Source organism: Phascolarctos cinereus, unplaced genomic scaffold (assembly GCF_003287225.1).
Source record: "Phascolarctos cinereus isolate Bilbo 61053 unplaced genomic scaffold, phaCin_HiC Scaffold_4;HRSCAF=312, whole genome shotgun sequence".
NCBI classification, from domain to species: domain Eukaryota; kingdom Metazoa; phylum Chordata; class Mammalia; order Diprotodontia; family Phascolarctidae; genus Phascolarctos; species Phascolarctos cinereus.
The window spans coordinates 227593345-227615297 of record NW_027555847.1 but is presented as its reverse complement, the minus strand read 5'-3'; the positions used below and the strand labels follow the sequence as shown (position 1 = coordinate 227615297).

The 21953-nt window shown below is 43.2% G+C and overlaps 1 protein-coding gene across 1 annotated transcript in view; it reads right to left on the bottom strand.

The window, feature by feature from the left end:
- NATD1 (N-acetyltransferase domain containing 1) overlaps positions 1–17183 on the bottom strand; it is a 63037-nt gene extending 45854 nt beyond the window's left edge. Inside the window, exon 1 of the mRNA XM_021008454.2 lies at positions 16791–17183. Coding sequence (XP_020864113.1) covers positions 16791–16887 — 97 coding nt within the window. The 5' untranslated portion in view covers positions 16888–17183. The remainder of the gene's footprint in view (positions 1–16790) is intronic.
- Positions 17184–21953: the final 4770 nt, after the last annotated feature.

Below are 21953 nucleotides of genomic sequence, written 5' to 3'. Positions count from 1 at the left end.
AATCCTCCTGTGAACTATTGAAGGTGATTGTCCTTCCTCTGTTCTGCAAATGAGGAAACTGAGGCCCAGAGCAGATCAGTATGTAAACATAGGCGTTAAGCACTGGGGATACAAAAAGGAGCAAAAAGACAAACCCTGCCCTCCAGGACCTTACAGTCTACCTACTGGTCTCACTCGTAGGCCAGTACACTCCTGCGGACCTGACTTTATCCCATAGATAGATTCCTGAAAAAACCCCACATACGTCAAGACTACAGGAAAGGAAGCTTGTGATTTAAAAGAACCCTGTGGAAAAATTTTTCATCAAAGCAAAGAATCCTAATGCTAAAATATCACTCTCATCAGAATTCTTTTTTAGCATCACTATTGCTACCTTTCCTCCAATTAAAAAAAAAAGAGAGAGAGAAAGAAAAAGGAAAAAAACAAAAACTGTAATAAATAATCAAAGTCAAAGAATTTTTTTTGGTCTAAAAAATAAATCTTAAAGCAAGAATCAAAGAAAGGCCAATGGCCTGGTGAGCACAGCAGACTACAGTAGCCTCTAGGTGGGAAAAACAGACTGATTCGGAAGTCAGAGGATCTACCTGGGTTCAAATCCTAATTCTGACATTTGCTATCTTGGGCAAGTTCAGGGTCCCAGTTTCTTCCTTTTTAAAAGCAGAGGGTTAGAGCGAATGGCCTCTAAAGTGTAGTTCAGCTCAGATCCTATGATCGTAAGTGATGTAGGTGGGACATCGGGAAATAAAAAGGAATAAAATCCCTTAAAAATATAATTTGAAGGGGCAGCTAGGTGGCACAGTGGATAGAACTCCAGCCTTGGAGTCAGGAGGACCTGAGTTCAAATCTGACCTCAGACACTTGACACTTACTAGCTGTGTGACCCTGGGCAAGTCACTTAACCTCGATTGCCTCACCTCCCCCCAAAAATATACACATACATATATACATATACATACATACACACACACACACACACACACATATGTAAAATTCTATCTTTTTTGGTCAGGATTTATTTTTCTCTGAGGAGACCTCCTGCACCAGATGAAAGTAACTTTGCTTGTATCTCTTGGAACCGCTCAGATGATGGATGGATTTTTTCCTGTCTTGACTTTGGAAAGTGGGGGCAGGATGGAAGGGGGAGAGAGGAAGACGAGGCCCCATGTGAGGGAAGATACAATGTTAGAAAATTTCGAAGGGGGAGGGGACTTCTTGCCAAACCCTAAAGTTCATGCCAGACTAAATAATGATCAAGAAATCTAATGTAAATCTAAAGTGTGTTACTTCTTCCACCCCGGAACTGCACAAAACATCAGCTAAAAGTCCAAAGGCCAGAGGGCTCTTCTAACAAAGCAAGCACCAGAGACAGGACATGTATGCAGCCTGGATAGTTCTAAGTACCAAAAGCAAAGAACTCCCAGGTGGGGAAAAGCCCCGGGGCATGGACTTTGAAGTGCCAAGAAACAAGAGCAAGAAGGACCAGTGACCAGCAGAGCTGAGGGCTGACCACTCTGGCTCAGCGCCATTGTGCTCTGACCAGGACAGCTTCAGGTACCCAGACCTCCAAAGTCTTGAGCATTCTGTCCTGAGACCTCAGAGAGGGACCCGAAGTTTCCAGTCCTATGAACCTCAAAGACCCAGCAGGGCTTAATCTCAAATAAGAAAATAATTTCACGACAGCTGCAAGCAGAGAGAGTCAAAGGAAAAAACGCATTTTCCACGAGGACTACATGAATACCTAGAAGAAATGAAGCAAGATATGAAAAGTGAAATAAATGCTCCAGAGGGAAGGATTGGAAGGAGAATAAGTAGCTTAGAAGATAAACCTTACCAAGAAATGGACTCCATATAAATTATAAAAGGCCAATCAATGACTCTATGAGACAGCAAGAAATATTAGAACAAAAATCAAAAGATTGGGGAGGGGAAGAACCCAAAAGAATGTTATGTAAGATATCTGACATAAAAAAACAAATGACCTGGAAAACAGGTCAAGGAGAGATAACTTAAGAGTCATTGAACTAAAAAACAAGATTTTTTTTTAAAAGCCTGGGTACTATATTCAAGAAATCAGAAACGAAAATTGTCCAAATCAATGAGAACTAGAGGACAAATATAGAATCCACAAATCATCTCCTGAAAGGAACTCCAAAAAGAAAAGTCAAAGGAATTATTACGGCCAAAATCTAGAGTTTTCACAGAAAAAGAATATTACAAATTACAAAGAAGCAACTCAAGTATCACAGAACTACAGTGAGAATCATGCAAGACTTAGCAACTTCTACGATACACTTGGTCTTGGAATACAATATTCCAAAAGGCAAAAGATATACGCATATAACCAAGAATAACCTATACTATAAAGTTGAGAATCCTCTAGAGGGGAAAAAATAGACCTCTAATATAATTAAGAGGATTTTTTTTCTTTTTTGGTGAGGCAATCGGAGTTAAGTGACTTGCCCAGGGTCACACAGCTTGTAAATGTCAAGTGTCTGAAGTCACATTTGAACTCAGGTCCTCCTGACTCCAAGGCCAGAGCTCTATCCACTGCATCACAACCACCCAGCTGCCCAAAAGAGGATTTTCAAACATTTCCTTCAAAAAGACCAGAACTTGGGGCAGCTAGGTGGCGCAGTGGATAGGGCACCGGCCTTGGATTCAGGAGGACCTGAGTTCAAATCCAGCCTCAGACACATGACACCAGCTGTGTGACCTTGGGCAAGTCACTTAACCCCACTGCCTAACCAAATAATAAAAAGACCAGAACTAATTAGGAACTTTAAAATACAAACACAAGAGTCCAGAGAAACCTAGGAAGGCAAATTTATTTTAACTGGGAGGAGCTGTATAATTGCTCATAATTGGGGTTCATAAAAGAGAATTCAAACATCGAAGAGGTAGGGGGAGTGGACATCAGATGAACCTTACTCTTATCTGAAATGGGCAAAGGATGGTTGAACGTACAGAATTTGGTGTAGAAACATATCACACTCAAATCAGACATAAATAGGGGGAGGTGAGTTAAGAGGTCGGATAATACCAGGGACAGAACAGTCACAATTAAAATGAAACTTCATGATCCTAAAGTGTGGATTACAAGAGTGAAGGCGGGAAGAAAGAAAAGCAAACAAGCAGAAAGGGGTACCTTAGGTCGATTCTTAGACAATTAGGGAATGGCTGAACCGGTGGCATCTATAACATATAAGGAAATATTTTGTCATAAGAATTACTAAGAAATTATTTCAGAGGATCCCGATTAGTGTGAACTGATGCATAATAAAGTGAGCAGAGCCAAGAGAACAATTTTTACAAGGATAGCCATTCCGTAGAGAAAAACGATTTTGAAAGATCTGAAAACTCTGATCAATGCCATGACCAATCATGCCCTCCTGGGGCCCTATGATGAAGCGTGCTACCCTTTCTCCTGACAGAGAGGTGATGGATTCAAGATACAGAAAGAGACATACAGTTCTGGACATGGCAACTGTGTAGATTTGTTTGTGTCTGACTTGATTATTTATTACAGTTTTTGTTTTTTTCCTTTTTCTTTTTCTCTCTCTTTTTTTTAATTGGAGCAAAGGTAGCAATAGTGATGCTAAAAAAAAGCTATTGTAACATTTTAAAAAATGACATTATAGAACAGAAAGTTTAGAAAGAAGCACGGACCAGCTGGACAGTTTTGAAAGTAATGTATAGAATTTATCACATACTATCTTTGCCAAGAAAATCCCAAATGGGGTCACAAAGTGTCAAGACACAATTGAACAGTAACAACAAAGTGGGGGTAATGAAAATACCTCTCTCGCAAGATTGTTGTGAGGATTAAGAGAGATGACATAAGCAAAGAGCTTTGCAAACCTTTAAGTGATATATATATATATATATATATATATATAAAATATATGAGCTATTATATATGTGTATATATATATATATGAGCTATTATTATTACTATTAATGGCTCACACACACAGAATTTTTTTTTAGGCTGCACCATCTCATCTGATGCTCACAACATTTCTCTGTGTTACACAGTACAAGCGCCTTTTTTTTTTCTTACAGTTGAGAAAACTGAGGCTCAGAGTTCTGTCAAGTGGATTACTCACCCACAATCAGAAGGCTGGTAAACATCAAAGGTGAATCTAGGTCCTGTAACTCCAAATCGAGGGTTCTTCCCATCATACCATTACGCTCCCTGAATACACAGATTCACACACCCCAGTGTAGCACTTCTCTTCTGCCCAAGGGTAGTGAGGAAAGCCAGGGCTTTAACACACACCTAGGATGTCTCCATACTCCGGATGGTAAGCAGCAGCACACAAACTTATGTATAAATGGGAGGCAGAGGTCAGGCTTTGAGGGAACGGCCCAAGGGGAGAAAGGGACCGATACTTCCCAGGCAAAGAGCTGCTGGGCATTAGCATGGGTTATCAAGAACGTGGAACTCTTCCACTAATAACCTAAAAGAAAATGCATTGCTACTTAGAGATTTTTTTCTAATAATCACAATAGCTAGCATTTAGAGAAGATTTTAAGGTATATAGGGTTTACAAAGCACTTTACATGCAATATATTAATTCCTTTGATCCTAATAACAACCTTGTGAGAATGGGAAGGAAACATTTATGAAGCACCTACTAAGCAGCAGGCATTGCACTTTACAAATATCTCATTTGATCCTCACAACAATCTTACGGGACAGGTGCTTTCATTACTCCCATTTTCAAGGTGATGAAACAGTTTTCAGTGACTTCCCCAAGATACGATTTGTCGTTCAGTCGTTTTTTGTTTTTTTCAGTCATGTCTGAATCTTCATGACCCCATTTCTTGGCAGAGATACTGGAGGGATTTGCCATTTCCTTCTCCAGCTCATTTTACAGATGAGGAAACTGAGGCAAACAGGGCAAAGTGACTTGACCAGGGTCACACAGCCAGGAAGTGTCTGAGGCCAGATTTGAACTCAGGAAGATGAATCTTCCTAATTTCGTTTGGAATCAAGTGTCTTGCCTGGGGTCACACTGCTAGTAAATATGTGAAGGCTCATTTGAACTCAGGAAGGTGAGTCTTCCTGATTCCAAACCCAGTGCTCTATCCATTGCAAGACCTAGATGCCTATTTGTAAAGTACTTCAGATCAACTGTCTCACAACTCCAAAATCTCAGTACTTCAAGTCTTATCGTCCTCATTTTACAGATAAGGAAACTAATTTCAGAGGAGTGAAATGACTTGTCCACGGTCATACTGCTAGTTAAGCATCAGAGGTAGGCCTGGCCCGAACATTTTTCTGATTCCAGGTCCAGCAGTCAATTACAGAGAAGCCTCCCTCTGGTTCAGCCCTTCTCTCCATCCCTTGGGAGAGAGCACAGTGCTGGCTGAGTCTCAATTACCAGCCAGCCACCTGTTAGGGGTTTAATTAGGTGCATACACTTTGTGCTGGGAAAGGGCACAGGAGGCTATTTCAGGGCCCTCACCAAGCAGCCTGGCCCAGACCTCTGCAGCTTCTAGCTCCACATGAGGCGAAGCTGGCCATAAAATTCCTACACAGCCAAGTCATCAGGCAGAGTTTACAGGGTCTCAGGCTGCTGCTGCTCCTTGCTCTTTTGGAACAAAATGCAATAGAACCTGGGCTCCCCCAATATCTTACGTTGCTAATTTCTCTTTTTGTCTTTGCCATGTTCCCCACCCCCCATTAGACTGTAAACTCTGGGAGGGCAAGGACCACACCTTAAAGCAGGGGCGTGCTGGTAAGCACTTAACAATCAGATCTCCTGAAGGGAAAAAAATGTACAAATGACAAGCTTGTCATTTGAATCTGCACTGCTAACAGTTTCTCCATCAATTTCCTAAGTCTAGACAACTAACAAAACACATCAAGCTCTGAAACACTCTGATTTCCAAGGTGTTAATGCTCATGCTAAAAATTTAACAATCAGTTCTCTTGGAGGTGGTTCCAACACACCCCTGGCCTTAAAGCTCTAAATAAAATCAGCTCAGATTTCTATAGAAGTTACAATTTTCAGACACAGATATTCATTTTGTCAGTCACAACACTCACAATGGCCATCTACTAAGGTGAAGTAGAGTTGTGATCTGTACTGGTAGAGGGACTACCTATACCCAGTCCTTAAAATACTGAAACATGACAATTTACAAAATGCTTTCTTTACATCAGCCCTGTTGAGGTAAGCAGTGAAAGCAGTATTATAATCCCTTTTTCAAATAAGCAAACTGAGGCCTAAAGAAATAAAGGGACTTCCCCAAGGTCACAACGCCAGTAAAAGTACAGAGCCGGGACTAGAATCCAGGTGTCCTGATCCTAAATTCATCGCTCTTTCTCCTAGACCATGCTATACTTCTGCATTCCCCTCTCCCCTATCACCTTGTGATACATTCACATGGGTGTAGACCTGCAAGTGTCCCCTGGACACTGGCTAATAGAACCTCTTCTTTTTACAGATTCCTAAAGCACCTCCTTACTTCACTGGACTGTAAAGAGTACATTCAGGCACATCTCACAGCCCCCTAGAGCTGGGCCATCTCCAGTCGTCCGGATCTATGTCTCGCCACAGGACCTAGATGGCTTCAGAGGAGAAAGTGAGGCCAGTGACTTTGCACAACCCTGCCTCACTTAAATCCAATTCACTTGCATGTCATGGCATCATGGCTTTCTTTGAGAAGGAAGGACAAAACCACATAGCTCCCCAGAAATGTTCTCTGTGGGTGCGGAATGACTTTGCCCACAAAGACCCTGAGGCTGTCCGTGCTCTGGAGGATTCTCTTCTCTATTCCCCCAACATATTAATATTCTTCTCTCCAAGGAAAAGGGCTCAGGGAGGTAGGAAGCAAGCCTCTATTAACCCTACTATGTGGGAGGCATTGTGTTAAGCACTTTACAACTTTATTGTCATTTGAGCTTCACAACAATCCTGGGAGGGAGGTGCTATTATTATCCCCATTTTACAGGTGAGGAAACTGAGGCAGAGGCTAAATGACTTGCCCAGAGTCACACAGCTAGGAAGTGTCTAAGGCTGCATTTGAATTCAGGTCTTTCTGACTCTAGGCCCAGGACAGCCTAGCTGCTTCAGGAAAGTTGGTCCTTTCCCAACTGAGAAGAAATCTCGATGACCCCCTGGCCACTATAAATACAGAATAGAACAAAAACGGGCTGGTGCTTAAAAAGTGGTTAAATGGAACCACCAGATGGGGTCTGACCAAAAACTAGTACTGTGCAAGATCATTCTAGACTCACACATCAGTCAGAATGCATTCTATCAAGGCCCTCTCCGCTCCCTTCAGGCTGCCTCCTTCACAAAGGCAGGGTCTTTCCTGGACCTCTCAAACCCAGCTTGATCAGCCATCCCCACTCACTCCTCCTCCCACCCAGCGGCCAGAGTCACACAGCTGGCTTGGTCTGGCAGGGGGATCACTTTAAACATCAATCTGAAGTTACCAGGACAGGTGGGTGGGTGTGCAGAAAGGCAAAACAAACAAAAAATAAAATAAAAAACAACAACCCAGCATAAGTATAATTTCTACTGCCTCTCTGACTGATGATCATTGGATTCTCTATTGGAACACTCCCAGGGATGGGGAGCTCACTACCTTTTCTGAGAAAAACTGGTCAGAAAGTACACACGTTTCTCAGGATGTGGCTATCCGGGACTGTACGTGCAGGGTGCACACTTTGCAAAGCAGCTACGGCAAAGAGAGATGAGGCCAAACAGGGCAGGGGGTAAGGCCTAGACCCATCACTGAATAGACTCCCTCTGTTTCTGAATGCCTCACACAGAGGCAGGAGAGCAACAGAGGCAGCTGTGCCCTTCTGATAGAGCTATCACACCCTCCCATCTTTGTGGGCACAACCCACAAGTTTTGGTGTGTCCTCAACAGAATTGGTGGCACCACAGCACAGCTCCACTCTCTCTCCAGCTGACACCGTGGTGTGTGGGCAGCCAGTCACAGCTCCTCTGACTGGGTAGAAGTCATTGGAACAAACGGTTATCTCAGCTTGGCCACAGCAAAGCAGGAGGGTCTGGTGGGACAGGCCCAGAGATGGCATTTCTGGTTCTGAACTAGCCCATCTGTAAAATGGCCAGAATAATTCCCACCCTACCTATCTCTCAGGGTTGTTATGATGCTTACATGCATATAAAAGGACTGAAAACTTACTTAAAAGTAATGTTATTATTACTATTATCTTCATAGTATTGTTACTATGTATTACCAGTATTATTACTATGATAGGTTTGCTAAGGTTTTAGGTATTATTATTATTATTATTTTATTATAATTATTATTATTTAGGTATCAGGTATATGCTCAGGTATTAAGGTTTGCTAAGCCCCTTACAAATGTTATATCAGTTAATTCTCACAACAATCCCGGGAGGTAGGTGCTGGTATTATTGTTATTTTTGGTAGGTGCTATTATTAACCTTGTTTGGCAAAGAGAAAGCTATGGCTGCAAAACAGGTTAATTGACTTGCCTGGAGTCACACAGCTGGTAAGTGTCTGAGGCAGGATTTGAACTCAGGTCTTCTCCATTCTCTACCAGAACACTTGGCTGCTTCAATACGTCACCTCATTTGATCCTCACTTAACCCTACGAGTTAAGTATTCCAGCCATTTTATCACCCGAAGTTTTAGATGCGGACCAGTGATCTCATTGAGGTAAGGAATCACTTCTGCCAATTAAACCTGGAGAATTGCCTGGGGACCCTGAGAGGATAAGGACCAGCTCAGAGGCAGCCAGCTGGTATGGATGCATCAGAGGCAGGACATGACCCTAGCTCTACCTGGCTTTGAGGTCAGCTCTCTGACAGATGAGGAAACAGGTTAAGGAAGTCCTCCTGGATACACAGCTAGTAGGTGTCTAGGTGACGACTGGAGCCCACTTGCTCCTGACTCCAGCTCACTATCCGCTCCCCCCAGGCTGCCTCCTTCACAAAGGCAGGGTCTTTCCCTGGACCTCTCAAACCCAGCTTGATCAGCCATCCCCACTCCTTCCTCCTTCCACCCAGCGGCCAGAGTCACACAGCTGGCTTGGTCTGGCAGGGTGATCACTTGAAAAGTCACTTTAAAGTTACTGGGGCAGGTGGGTGTGCAGAAAGGTAAAACAGACAAACAAATTAAAAAAAAAAAAAAGAAAACAACAAAACAGGTTCTGGCAATGAAGGGAACCAGAGTTTCTGGAGAAGTGCCCACATGAGTGGGCCTGCTGTGGGGTGGGGTTGGGAGGGGATGGAAAAGGTAGAAACTCTATGCATAAATGATTCTCTCCCTCCCTGTGCTGATGCTCCTGGGCAGCTGAATGTTACTATGGGGAGAAAATAAAACGTATTTAGAAGACACACCAGCAGATGCAATACAAACATCCTAGGAAGGGGATTTTTAGCTCCAGGCATAGGAGAGAGACAGGAAACAGAAGAGGGGTTCACTTGTTCTATATGGCTACCTGTGTCCAGACGGCCTAGCCATGGAGGCTATTCACAGCCTGGACATCAGTTCCACACCTGAAGAACCATCTTCACGCAAGTCTTAGCTCTGCTGCTAAGTAGCCATACCAAGTCAACTCTCTTAGATTTTGGATTGACAATAGCTCACACTTCTGTAGCCCTTTAGGTTTACAAAACAATCTCCCTGCAACCACCTTGTTATAGGTAATGCAGGTATTAGAGTTTCCATTTAAAAAGTGAAGAAATAGAATTTAAGGGACTTGCTCATGGTCATATATCTAGTAACTGTGATCGCCTGAACTCAAACCCGGACCAAGGCTTTCTCCATTATCCCAACTTATTGTAGCTCTAACGTTCTAGAATTCTGTCTCTATGCCCTCTTGGCCAATCAATAGGACAGGAAAATGTAAGTGCCTTGCTTTGCTTTTGGCTGTTTCTATCCCTAGCACCTCACACAGTACTGTGCATGTAGTAGGTGCTTAATAAATTTTTGTTGCATTGACCTTGCTCGGCTATTCCAAAGATCATGAGTTGTTAACAACCTCTCTGCTCCAGTAGGGTATCTCCCGGCTTGACTCTGGGTTTAACTTCAACAGGACCCTCCTTCCATCCCTGAAGTTCTGTTGGGAACTCAAGAGTCTGTGATAGCCCAAAAGGTTGGATTCTCACCTAGGACAAGCAAATATTTTTGCCTTCCCAGGCTACCCCCAAAACAGGGTATCAACCAAAAACGGGCTCTTGCTTGAGTTCAAAATGTTTACTCACTTAGCACCTAACTAACCATTTATTGCCTTGTGACAGGGGTGGCAATGAGCTGTGGTGGGGAGCATCCTAGTCTAAAGGGTAGGAGACCTGGGTTCTATTCATCCATAGGCATTTTTTTCCCCCTCCCTCTTCCATGGTGTTTAATAGGCTCAAACCACACTTGCCACCCCAGATCAATTTCCAAACACAAGTATTTCTTAAGCACCTTCTATGTGCCCAGCACTGCACTCCCAGCTGGTATTACAAAAACAACAATACAATTGTCCCTGCCCTCAAGGAGCTTATATTCCAGGCCTGTAGCTCTGCCACTGGGTGACGGAGGACACCAATTTATATGGTACCCACTATGTACCAGGGACTGTACTAGGCATTTTTTACAAATATCTCATTTGACAGTCACAATAACCCTGGGAGCTATGTGCTATTATTATCAGTCTCCTCATTTCACAGTTGAAGAAACTGAGGCAAACAATGGTTAAGTGACTTGCCCAGAGAGTCATACAGCTAGTATATGTCTGGGGCTGGATGGGAACTTAGGTTTTCCTGATTCCAGGCCCAGTGCTCTCTCCAGCTGCTTCTAACTTAGCACACATGTGACCTTAGAAAAGTCGATTATCTTTTCTGGGTCTCAGTTACTTAAGTCTGTAACATGAGGGTGGCTGGCTAGAGGATCTCAGGTTCCTTCAGGGGCTGACACTATGACTCTTAGGCCTTTGCCAAAGAGCAGGCAGATTACATGAAGGCATCAATCACTCCCTAGCTACTGACATCAAGTCTAAATCATTTCTAGTTGGCATCATCACTATTTGTCCCAATCTTTGTCCTGGCTCAGCTTCCAGTCAATATTCCAAGAACATCCAAATTCAATTCAACTCAACAAACACATTTCACAAACACTGACAGCCATACCCTCTACCCATAAGATCTTTACCAGTCATAAGTGCCAGCAGAGAGTACAGGGTATCCCCAAAGTCTTAGCTTCGTCTTGAGCTTTTGGGATTAAGACCCTCTGTAAATCAAACCCCAAGGCACTTGTTCTGTGCTCACTGGCACCATTTTCAGTATTAAGCATTGTGCCGAGGCTAAAAAAGGAACACGACTCAAAGCTTGTCCTCTAGGTTCTTGCAAATCTAAGGCAGAGATGTCAAACTCAAACAGAAGAGGGGTGGGGGCGGCACTAACCCACACATAAGGACCACTTCGAGCCACATAATTGACTTAGAAAAACACATATATTAACATCACCTAGGTTCTATTGGGAGTGTGGCCAGCTGCATGGGCTGACACCTCTGATCTAAGGCAAGCCAGTATGACTGCCTAAATCATTACTGGCCCCTAAATCATATGGGAGTGTCCGCTTTGCCCCCTTGCTCACATTATTTCCCCTGCCTAGAAGGTCCTCCCCCCCATCTCTTCTGGGCTTATTCAGCCCACTCTTCAAGGCTCCGCCCAAGTTCCACTTCTTCTAGGAAGTCTTCCTTGACTTTTTTTTTTTGTGAGGCAACCAGGGTTAAGTGACTTGCCCAGGGTCACACAGCTAGTAAGTGTCAAGTGTCTGAGGCCGGAACCTTCTTTGACTATTACATTCCTCACTGACCTATAACAAGATCAGAGCTTTAAAGACAAAAGGGACCTTCAAGTCCACTTAGTCCAACCCATTCAGCAGGGAACAGAACCAGGATCTGAACCCAGGTCCTCTTACTCCAAATCCATTTTCTTTGCACTGTGGCACCATCTCCATCCTTTCCTCTGATCTTCTAGGGGAGGGAGTGCCTCATGGGCACTTATGACAAGCTCCCATCTACTTGTGATGCTAGGTTATCTTTTTTACTTTGGTTTTTTTTTGGCTAGGCAATGCGGTTAAGTGACTTGCCTAGGGTCACACAGCTAGTAAATGTTATATGTCTGACATCGGATTTGAACTCAGGTCCTCCTGACTCCAAGGGCCGGTACTCCATCCCCTGTGCCACCTAGCTGCCCTTTTTCTTTTTTTTTTTTTTTTTGGCGAGGCAACTGGGGTTAAGTGACTTGCCTAAGGTCACAGAGCTAGTACGTGCCACGTGTCTGGTCTCATAGGTTATCTTTTTAAATGTACACATAACAGACTTATCTCCTCAGTTACATTACAAGCTCTTTGGTGTTATCAACTACGTCCTATACTTCTCTCCTATCTCCCTCACGTGGTGCTCTGTGCACAGCAGGCAGGAAATACAACTTTGGCAATTAAATATACACATATCCTTCTACCGGTCAGCTCGGAAGACCCACAGAGCATTCGCAACCACTTACTTGCCCAGCACAAATCTTGACTCACCCTAGTAAGTAACCATAGAGTACAGCTGGTCACATCAGAGGAAGAAGCACTCTGAGCCATGCCCCCACATACATCATAAAATGTCAGACCTGAGAGGGCCTTGATTCTCAATTAATGAGTGAAGAAACCAAGGCCCAGACATGAGAATATTCAGATTTGCAGGAAAGAAAGAACCAAAGAAACCAGGAAACCAGGCCGCAGAGAAGGGATCCAAGAATTATTAATGCTTTTCCCAGGAGGGCCTCTGGCAAGATAATGCCATTCTGTGAGTTAGGTCTCCCTTGGTGATTATAGTCACAGCTAATATATATCAGTCTTAGCTTTAAGATTCACAAAGCACTTTTATATCCATTATCTTGTTAGAAATTGTGGAGTTAATGCTTTTATTATCATTTTCATTTTACAGTCGAGGAAACTGAGGCTGAAAGAGGTTAAATAATTTACCTAAGATTACACTTACTGACTGATAGATATCTAGTGTCTGAGGCAGGAATCAAAACTGTGTCTTCCTGACCCCAAGCCCAGCTATCTATCCATTATGCCTAGATGCCTTTTCAGGATAAAGTAATGATGAGAGAATTTCTACATCATAATCAATGTGAGTCAGAGGGAGAGTCAGGCTTCCTAGAAAACCACTCACTCTTAACTACAGAAATTTCTCCAGATCTCTCCCGTTGGACAAAGGCCTCCAATCTAAGGACCAATTTTACTCATACTTGTAGAGTTAATGAATGCTGAATAATAGCAAAAAAAAAAAAAAACAAAAACCAACAACAACCAGCCTATTAGCTCTTGGGTTTGTTTTTTTTTAATTACCTAGTGAAAATCGAGAACCCTGGGCTGGGAGACTGGATTCTATTCTTGGATCTGACAAGAATTCACTGTTACCTTGGGGAAGTCACCTCCCTACCCTAGGCCTGTTTCCTTCATGACTACCTTGTTAAATTATTACGGGTATTCTAAAAGACTTAGTGCAGTGTTAACCTTAAGTAGTTTAAAACTGTGCTAAGATGTTTGCGGGCACATGCACGGGCATGCGTGTATGTATATGTGTGTGTGTGTGTCTGTCTTAAACACCTGTCTATAACAGAACTTTACAGTTTCATAGACAACTGCCTTTCTTGTTTGTCTTTGTATATGGAAATATTCGTTGATGATTAAGTTTGCAATAAAAAAAAAAATTTCAGATAAAATAACTCCACAGCCTGATTGGCTCCCATTCCCACAGGGAGCCAGAAGCCAGGGAAGGCAGCACGGGACACCCCCACGTGAGGCAGACTTCCTTGGTTCCTCCCCAAAAGAGTAAACAAGGACATCGGCCCGGCCTGGAGTACTGGCTCATGGAATTTTTGGTGATTGAAATTATTTAGGTAGACAACGGATCCCCCTCCTCTGCCCTGAGTATTTCAGGGATAATGCTGCTTTAGGGTCTACAAAGTGCTTGGCTCACAGCAAGCTATTCATTCACTCAACAACCAGACTGTAAGGCCAATAGGAGCCTTGTATTTGACAGGCATTTCAGCTGCATACAATCCCTTCTACCATTTTCTTTCCCCTTGGCAGCTGGGATAATCAAGGCCCAGGAAGGTGGAGGCTCTTACCCAGTGCTAGCCAGGGTTTGAACGGTCCTAGAGGACAGAGGCTGGCCCTTGGGTAGGTTTTGGACAGTGACTGGCACATGGTGGTATGCCAATCAATCTGAAATCACTACCTAAGGGCAGTAAAAGAGTCACATGTGGGCCAAAGAGAATTTGGTGTCTTTCTGTTCTGGACTCAAGCCAGGCTAGCTCTTTCTGTTTGATTTCTTGCCTTTTATTCACAGTCTTTAATCACTCTTTCAACAACCCCTCATCTGGCCCCCTGGATTTGTCCTGCTTTCTCTTCACCCAGGGCTGACTTAGGGAGTACACTTTATAATTAGTGGTCTGGAGTGGGGGAAGGGAAAGAAAGGGAGGGGAAAGTTTAGAAATATCCCTGTGAACTAGTCTGGCTCTCTGATTGAAGCTGTCTCCAGGGGATGACTCCAGGGCCGAATCAATTTAAAAACAAAACAAAACTTTTTTTCCCCTCTCTTTCCTTTCTTTTTTTGCATCCCTGCCTACAATTTCTGTGGGTCTAAAAATGGACTACTGTTTCTACCCGAAAAGTTCTGAACCAGATGCAGCAAGCAGACTGCCATCTCTGTATATGTTTAGAACAAACAATTAGGGTGCTCACCGAGAAACTGTGGTTCTTCCAACTGCAAAAAACAAACAAACAAAACAAAACACAAGAAACCACCAGAATCATAGGGTTGTCTCTGATCTCCAGGGGGCTCGTTGGCTGTGTTTCTCCCTCACCTTGGTTCTTTCCTGTCAGTGACCCCATAATTAGGCTTAGAAAAACCTGATTTGGGCTTTTTTTTTTGTAAGAAAAAGAAAAACAGGACGTTCACTTCAACCAAGGACCATCTGTTGTACAGTAAAGGGCAGCTATGGTGTAAAGGACAGTGGACTGGAGTTCAGAAGTGTTGGGTTCAAATTTCACCTCTGCCACTCACTATACCTTAATGACTTTGGAAAAAATCATTTTTCTCTGGGCCCTCATAAATGGGGGTGGGGGAGACTGGGCAGGATTTGGTCTAAGTCAGGGGTGGGGAGCCTCACATGGCCTTCTAGGTTCTCAAGTGCTGCCCTGTGACCAAATCTAAACTTCACAGAACAAATCCCCTTAATAAAAGTTTGGATTCAGTCAAAGGGCTGCACTTGAGGACCTAGACGGCTACGTGGGGCCTCCAGGTCGAAGGCTCCCCATCCCTAGGCTAGGTCATCTCTGAGGACCCTTCCAGTTCAAAATTCTATGATCCTTTCTCTCTCCAACATGGGTGTAGCATATAGTGAAGGAATTCTAAGAGAAGAGTGAGGCCATAAGTTTGTGGGGAAGAGGCAGCCCCAAATCTCAGACTTCAAAGAGAAAAAGAGAGAGGGTGGATCTATAAGTGGTGAGCATTTTATAGACAAAAGAAACGTTAATAGTAGCTTTAAGTTCAGAAAAAGTCATCAGAGTCTTAATTCAATTCAATAAGCATTTATTGAAGACCTATTTGTGAGCAAGGAAGGCCCTGCCTCTGCTGGACACCCTCTCTCTCTACCGTCTCTCCCACTCTGCTCTCCTGCCCCTTATAAAGTCACACTTGGTAGCTCGAATTTCTATCCCGAGCCTTTTCCTGGGCTCCCCTCAGGCCTTTCCATTCAGCACTCTCAGAGTTAAACATAAGCACAAGGTTTCCCACCCGGAGTTCAAAAGCTACTCAGCTTGGTATGTACCCATGAAATGCTCCTATTGACCTGAACCTGAAGAGACAATGCACTAGCGATAATCTTTCCTGCCTGGGTGTAAACTGTAGAAAGAAAACTTTGCACACTCAGTGACTTTCCACCAGTAGCCCCAGGGCTGAAAGAGGAAAGGAATGCAATTCGGACCCTACAACCTGTCAGGATTCAGGCTGAAGCACATGGGAAGTAGGAGGTAGGGGTTTGGGAATGGGGGGAGAGGGAGCGAAAGCCTTTCAAAGGACCTGTCCAAGAGTCTGGGACCCTGTTTCATAATTTTTAAAAATGGTCTGGAGGATCTCTCATACCGTAAAACTCGGAACTGAAAATAAACCCACGACCCTCAGAACAAGTACAGCCTCAACCACTTTGTAAACCACTGGTTTACAAACACAAGTTGTGTGGGCAGGTGCTCTCCCACCCACTTTCAGCACACTGAGGCACCAACCAAGCTTCTGGTTGGCACAGGAGGGCAGAGAGGTAGAAACAAAGCACAGATCTCTGAGACAGGGGGATGGTAACAGGAGATCAGCTGGGAGCACTCATTACTTGTTCTTCCAGCAGGGATGAGACTCCAATACATTTCACAGATTCTCCCTACCATTCCCCTCCCTCCCTCCCTCCCAACCCTTTTGGGGTTTCCAGTTGCTCTGTTGACACTGTAATTCCATTGCATAACCAGCCTCACCGCCGCTGCAAAATAAAATAAAAGAAAATAATAATAAAAAGAAAAGGAGAAAGAGGAGAGAGAACTCGGTTCTAAGAAAAAAAAATCAATCCCGGTTTAGCTAGAGGGCACTCTTTGCATTAGCTCGCTAGCTTCTTGCTTTCCGTGCAAACAAAAGATAGAAAAGGAGGGGAGGGGGGTGGTGATGACTGGGGGGGAGAGGAAAGGGGATGGGGGGGTAGAAGAGAGAAAAGTGAGACTTGGCTGGCGCTACATTACCATTCAGTTTGACCGTGAACTGCCTCCGCTTCCGATCGTGCTCCACCTGGATGGGGCAGTTTTGCTCCAAGATGTTCAGCTGGGCAGAGTGTGCCATGATGGGGGTCGGGTTTGGGGAGGTGGGTTCTGGTTCCTCGAGGGTCGTCGGTCCGAGCGGGAGGGGAAGAAGCCCCTGCGGCTGGGGGCGGTGCTGGCAGCGTGCTGCCCCCCTCTCCGGCGTCTCCAGTGAAGCGGGAGCAGGGACACGCGAGGGTCGCTCTGGGAGCCGCGGGCTGGAGAAGCGAGGTTTGAAACTGACACACAGCAGCGAGCAGCGGGGCAGCTGCGGCTGCGGCGACGGCGACGGCGGCGGCGGCGGCTGCGGCTGCTGCAGCAGCAGCGGCAGCAGCAGCAGCAACAAAAAGCCAGGAAATCAGCTGTGAATTCACGTGCTGGTCGTCTGACCAATGGGCGCGTGGCTTTTTTGTTTTGATACATTCCATTTGACTCTTAAAGGGACACCGCACCTATTCGTAAGCTTTCTCGCCTTCTGGGCTACGACCCCTCCCCCTCCCCCAACCCACTATTTATTTTTTATTTATTTTTTATTTTTTGGTGTGTGTTGTTCTCCCTCCCTCCCCCTTTGGGTCCAGCGTTGGACACACAGCTTCTTTGCTATTAAAAACGCTCTCCTTAGAAAAGGCCATTGTAATCTACAGGAGTGTTGAATGAAAAGGGGATCATTATCATATTGCTTGCCTCCTCAATGGGTGGGGGAGGGGCTGGAGGTGGGGGAAAATTTGGAACTCAACATTTAAAAAATGAATGCTATAAATGAATGAATGAATGAAAAAAGAAACATGATTTTTTTTTAAAGAAAGATGATCGTTCTCTTTTCTCTCCTCACTGCCCCCCTCCTCTTTCCCAGGTAAATCGATCCTCTTCTTACCTACCAGTAAGGGCTTAAATCCTCAGAAGACTCTAATCAAGAGCCTTGGACTTTTTTTTTTCCTGGAGAAGTTTAGGGACCGCCAACATCATTCTTTAAACTGTTATTCATCTAAGCAATCCAATGATGCTTTCTCCCCCTGCTGAACACCTGAGGGAGAAATCAGTTCATATCAGTGCATATCAATTAATTTCAATTCTCGTGTGGAAAGAACCTTGTTCCTGCGATTAGCACAGTGCCTGGCACATAGTAGATGCTTAATTATTGTTTATTGGATTGATTGATTCTAGGTGACGGGGGAAATAAAAGTTTGGATAAAACAACCTGCCCCCATCGAGCTCCCCACTGTAGTAAAGAGTAAAAGAATATAAGAGGGAATTAGGTGGCACAGTCAATAGCGCACTACACCTGAAGTCTAGACAGACCTGAGTTCAAATTCAGCATGAGATGCTTCCTGGCTTTTTCTTTTTTCTTTTCTCTCTCTGTCGCTGTCTCTATCTCTCTCTGTCTCTCTGTCTCTGTCTGTATCTGTCTTTCTGTCTGTCTGTCTCACTTCCCCTCCCCTCCCCTGGTTTTGTCACCTGACAAGGTTTATCAGGAAAAGCTTCTTGGGAGAGATGGTATAGGAGTTGAGCTTTAAAAGATGAGCAGAAATTAGAGACAAGAAAGTGATAGACTATATTAGGATATGTAATCTGTGAAGCAAATACCTGCTCCCATTAAAGTGAAATTGTAGGTGTTCTCTGAATAGAAAAGGCCAAGCTCTCTCAAAGACATACTATGCTGACCTAGCCTGACTGCCCAGGTCTAGAGCAAGCACTATGCTATGACCTTAAAAGACAGGGTCTGCCTATATAAATGTTCTATATTTAGTTCATGATACTTAATTGCATTATAAACAAATCCTGGAGCCTGAAGCACAAACATATAATAGTTTCCTGTATCATTACTGTAGAGAAAAATAAAAAAAACATGGCCGGCAAGAGGAAGTGCCATTTCTTGGAGATAAAACAGGAGTTTAGATGGTTAAAAGGATTAGTTTCATTTGCTGTTCTACCACCGATTTACAATGTGCTTGCCAGCTTGCCTCCACAGCTCACACTTCCCACCTTTACGTCAGTCTCTGGGTATCCAGGGAATAGTATAAGGTGTCATGGAAGAACCACTTCAGCTCCTAGTGCCTTTCTCTCCCCTCCCCCCAACAAAGCTCTTGGATTTGTATTGTATTTCTTTTTAATCTAATTACATATGTACTGTTGAGGTTTCTTCTAGAAAGAATACAAACTCCTTTAGGGCAGGAATGGTCTTTGTAAACCCATTGTCTAGTACAATGTCTGATACTTGGTACATGCTTAATAAAAGCTCATTGGATCAAATGTTGGCTCCATCACTGCCACTATGGTTGGTTCACTTCTTTTTTTTCCCCCTAGAGAAGCTTAGAGTAGGAGAAGACCTTACAGTACAACTTGTCCGTGTTTCTCATTTCACAGAGAAGGAAAATGAGGGTCTAAATAGTGATTTGTTCAAGATCATGATCCTTGAACAAGAGAGACCTGGGTCTTAAATCCAGTCCTTCTCAGTAGAAGATTTCTTATGGTTAGGTGGCTTTTTTGTTTTGATAACATTCCATTCAACTCTTTTTTAAAAAATTTATTTATTTATTTTGATTTATCAACAATCACTTCCATATGCTTTTGAATTTAAAATATTTCTCCCCCTTCCTCCCCACCACTCTCCCCAAGACAGCGCACAATCTGATATAGGCTATACATTTACATTCCTATTAAACATAGTTTCACATTAGTGATGTTGTAAGTAAAAATTAAAACCAATAGGAGGAACCATTGGAAAGAGGAAACAAAATTCAACAGAAGGAGGAAAAAAAAAGATAGCAATTCAACTTCCATAGTTCTTTCTTTGGCTGTGGATAGCATTTTCCATCCCGAGGCCTCTGGAGATGTCTTAGATCCTTATAAGGCTGAGAAGGGTTCAGTTTAACAATCTTAGTCATTGCATAACGTGGCTGTTATTGTGTACAGTGTTCTCTTGGTTCTTCTCACTTCACTCAGCATCAGACCATATAAGTCTTTTCAGGTTTTTCTGAAGTCAGGCTGTCCATCATTTCTTATAGCACAATAGTATTCCATTACATTCATATACTACAACTTGCTCAGCCATTCCCCAATTGATGGGCATCCTCTCAATTTCCAATTCTTTGCCACCACAAAAAGAGCTGCTATGAATATTTTTGTACATGTGGGTCCTTTTCCCATTTGTATGATCTCTTTGGGATATAGCCCTAGAAGTGTTATTGCTGAGTATGCACATTTTTATAGCCCTTTGGGCATAGTTCTAAATTGTTCTCCAAAATGGTTGGATCATTTCATAACTCCACCAACAATGTATTAGTGTTCCAATTTTTCCCACATCTTCTCCAACATTTATCATTTTCCTGTTTTGTCATGTTAGCCAATCTGATAGGTGTGATGAGATACCTCAGAGTTGTTTTGATTTGCATTTCTCTAATCAATAATGATTTAGAGTATTTTTTCATATGACTATAGATGGCTTTATCTTCTTCATCTGAGAACTGTCTGTTCATATCCTTTGACCATTTATCAATTGGGGAATGGCTTGTATTCTTATAAATTTGTCTTAATTCTCTATATATTTTAGAAATGAGGCCCTTATCAGAGAGACTGGTTCTAAAAATTCTTTCCCAATTTTCTACCATTCCATTCAACTCTTAAGACCACATCTATTTGGAGGCTTTCTCATCTTTTTAGCTATGACCTCTTCCTCCCTGCTACTAAATGAGGCTTTGGGAGATGCTCAGTTGTAGTCTCTAAAATGAGAATGAAACCTGGGATGAGGGCCTACTTAATTCAATTCAGTAGACAATGTTCCAGGCACTGGGCAAGGTGGTAAAGTATAAATGATATGGTCCTTGTTCTTTTTTTTTTTTAATTAATTTATTTTGATTTATCAACAATCACTTCCATATGCTTTTGAGTTGAAAATTTTTCTCCCCCTTCCTCCCACCCACCCTCCCCAGGACAGTGCACAATCTGATATAGGCTTCACATTTACATACCCATTAAACATATTTTCACATTAATGAAGTTGTAAGTAAAAATTAAAACCAATAGGAGGAACCATCAGAAAGATGAAACAAAACTCAACAGAAGGTAAAAATAAGTGATAGCGATTCGACTTCCACAGTTCTTTCATTGGATGTGGACAGCATTTTCCATCCCCAGGCCTCTGGAGATATCTTAGATCCTTGTAATGCTGAGAAGGGTTCAGTTTAACAATCTTAGTCATTGCATAATGTGGCTGTTATTGTGTACAAAGTCCTCTTGGTTCTGCTCATTTCACTCAGCATCAGACCATAAAAGTCTTTGTAGGGTTTTCTGAAGTCAGGCTGTCCATCATTTCTTATAGCACACTAGTATTCCATTACATTCATATACTACAACTTGCTCAGCCATTCCCCAATTGGTGGGTATCCTCTCAATTTCCAATTCTTTGCCATATGGTCCTTGTTCTTAACGGCCTTGCAAGCAGAATAAGATCAATGGAGCACATGAGAGCATGATAAATAAATATGTTTAAAAAACTGTTTTTTGATTTTTTTTTTTTTGCTTTTTTGGTGAGGCAATCGGGGTTAAGTGACTTGCCCAGGGTCACACAGCTACTTAAGTGTCAAGTGTCTGAGACAAGAGGCCAGAGCTCTATGCACTGCCACAAAAACCATATTTGTTGAAGACATGAGGAGCTACAGGTACGGGATGTTATATGTGCCATCAGACTTGGCCAATCAATGTGTCTTTTGGTTTGCGGCACCAAATATTCTTCTTGTGGTTGTTATCTTTCTTACCTTTGGGAAGTTAGGGACTCCCCATGTGAAGAAACATGAAGACTGCCCTGTGTTGAGGTTTAGGGGTGCTGGGACCCTGAAATTTGACCCAAGCCTTTTTTCAGCCAAAGCCAAGGTTTATTAAAAACACCGATAGAGAGTGGGCATGATTCTAAAAATCTGCCAGACTGGCCAGACTCTTCAAAAATCTAAGCATTTGTATCGCTAACGCAAGCTGGCCAGATTGCATCTGAGCACCTTAACGTTGGCCAAGATGGATCTTATATACAGAAAGACTGTGGGAGGGATCTAGGAGTGGCCAAGCAGTCCGAGGTGACTGTGAGGTAACAGAGAATGCCAGGGACCTGAACCACTT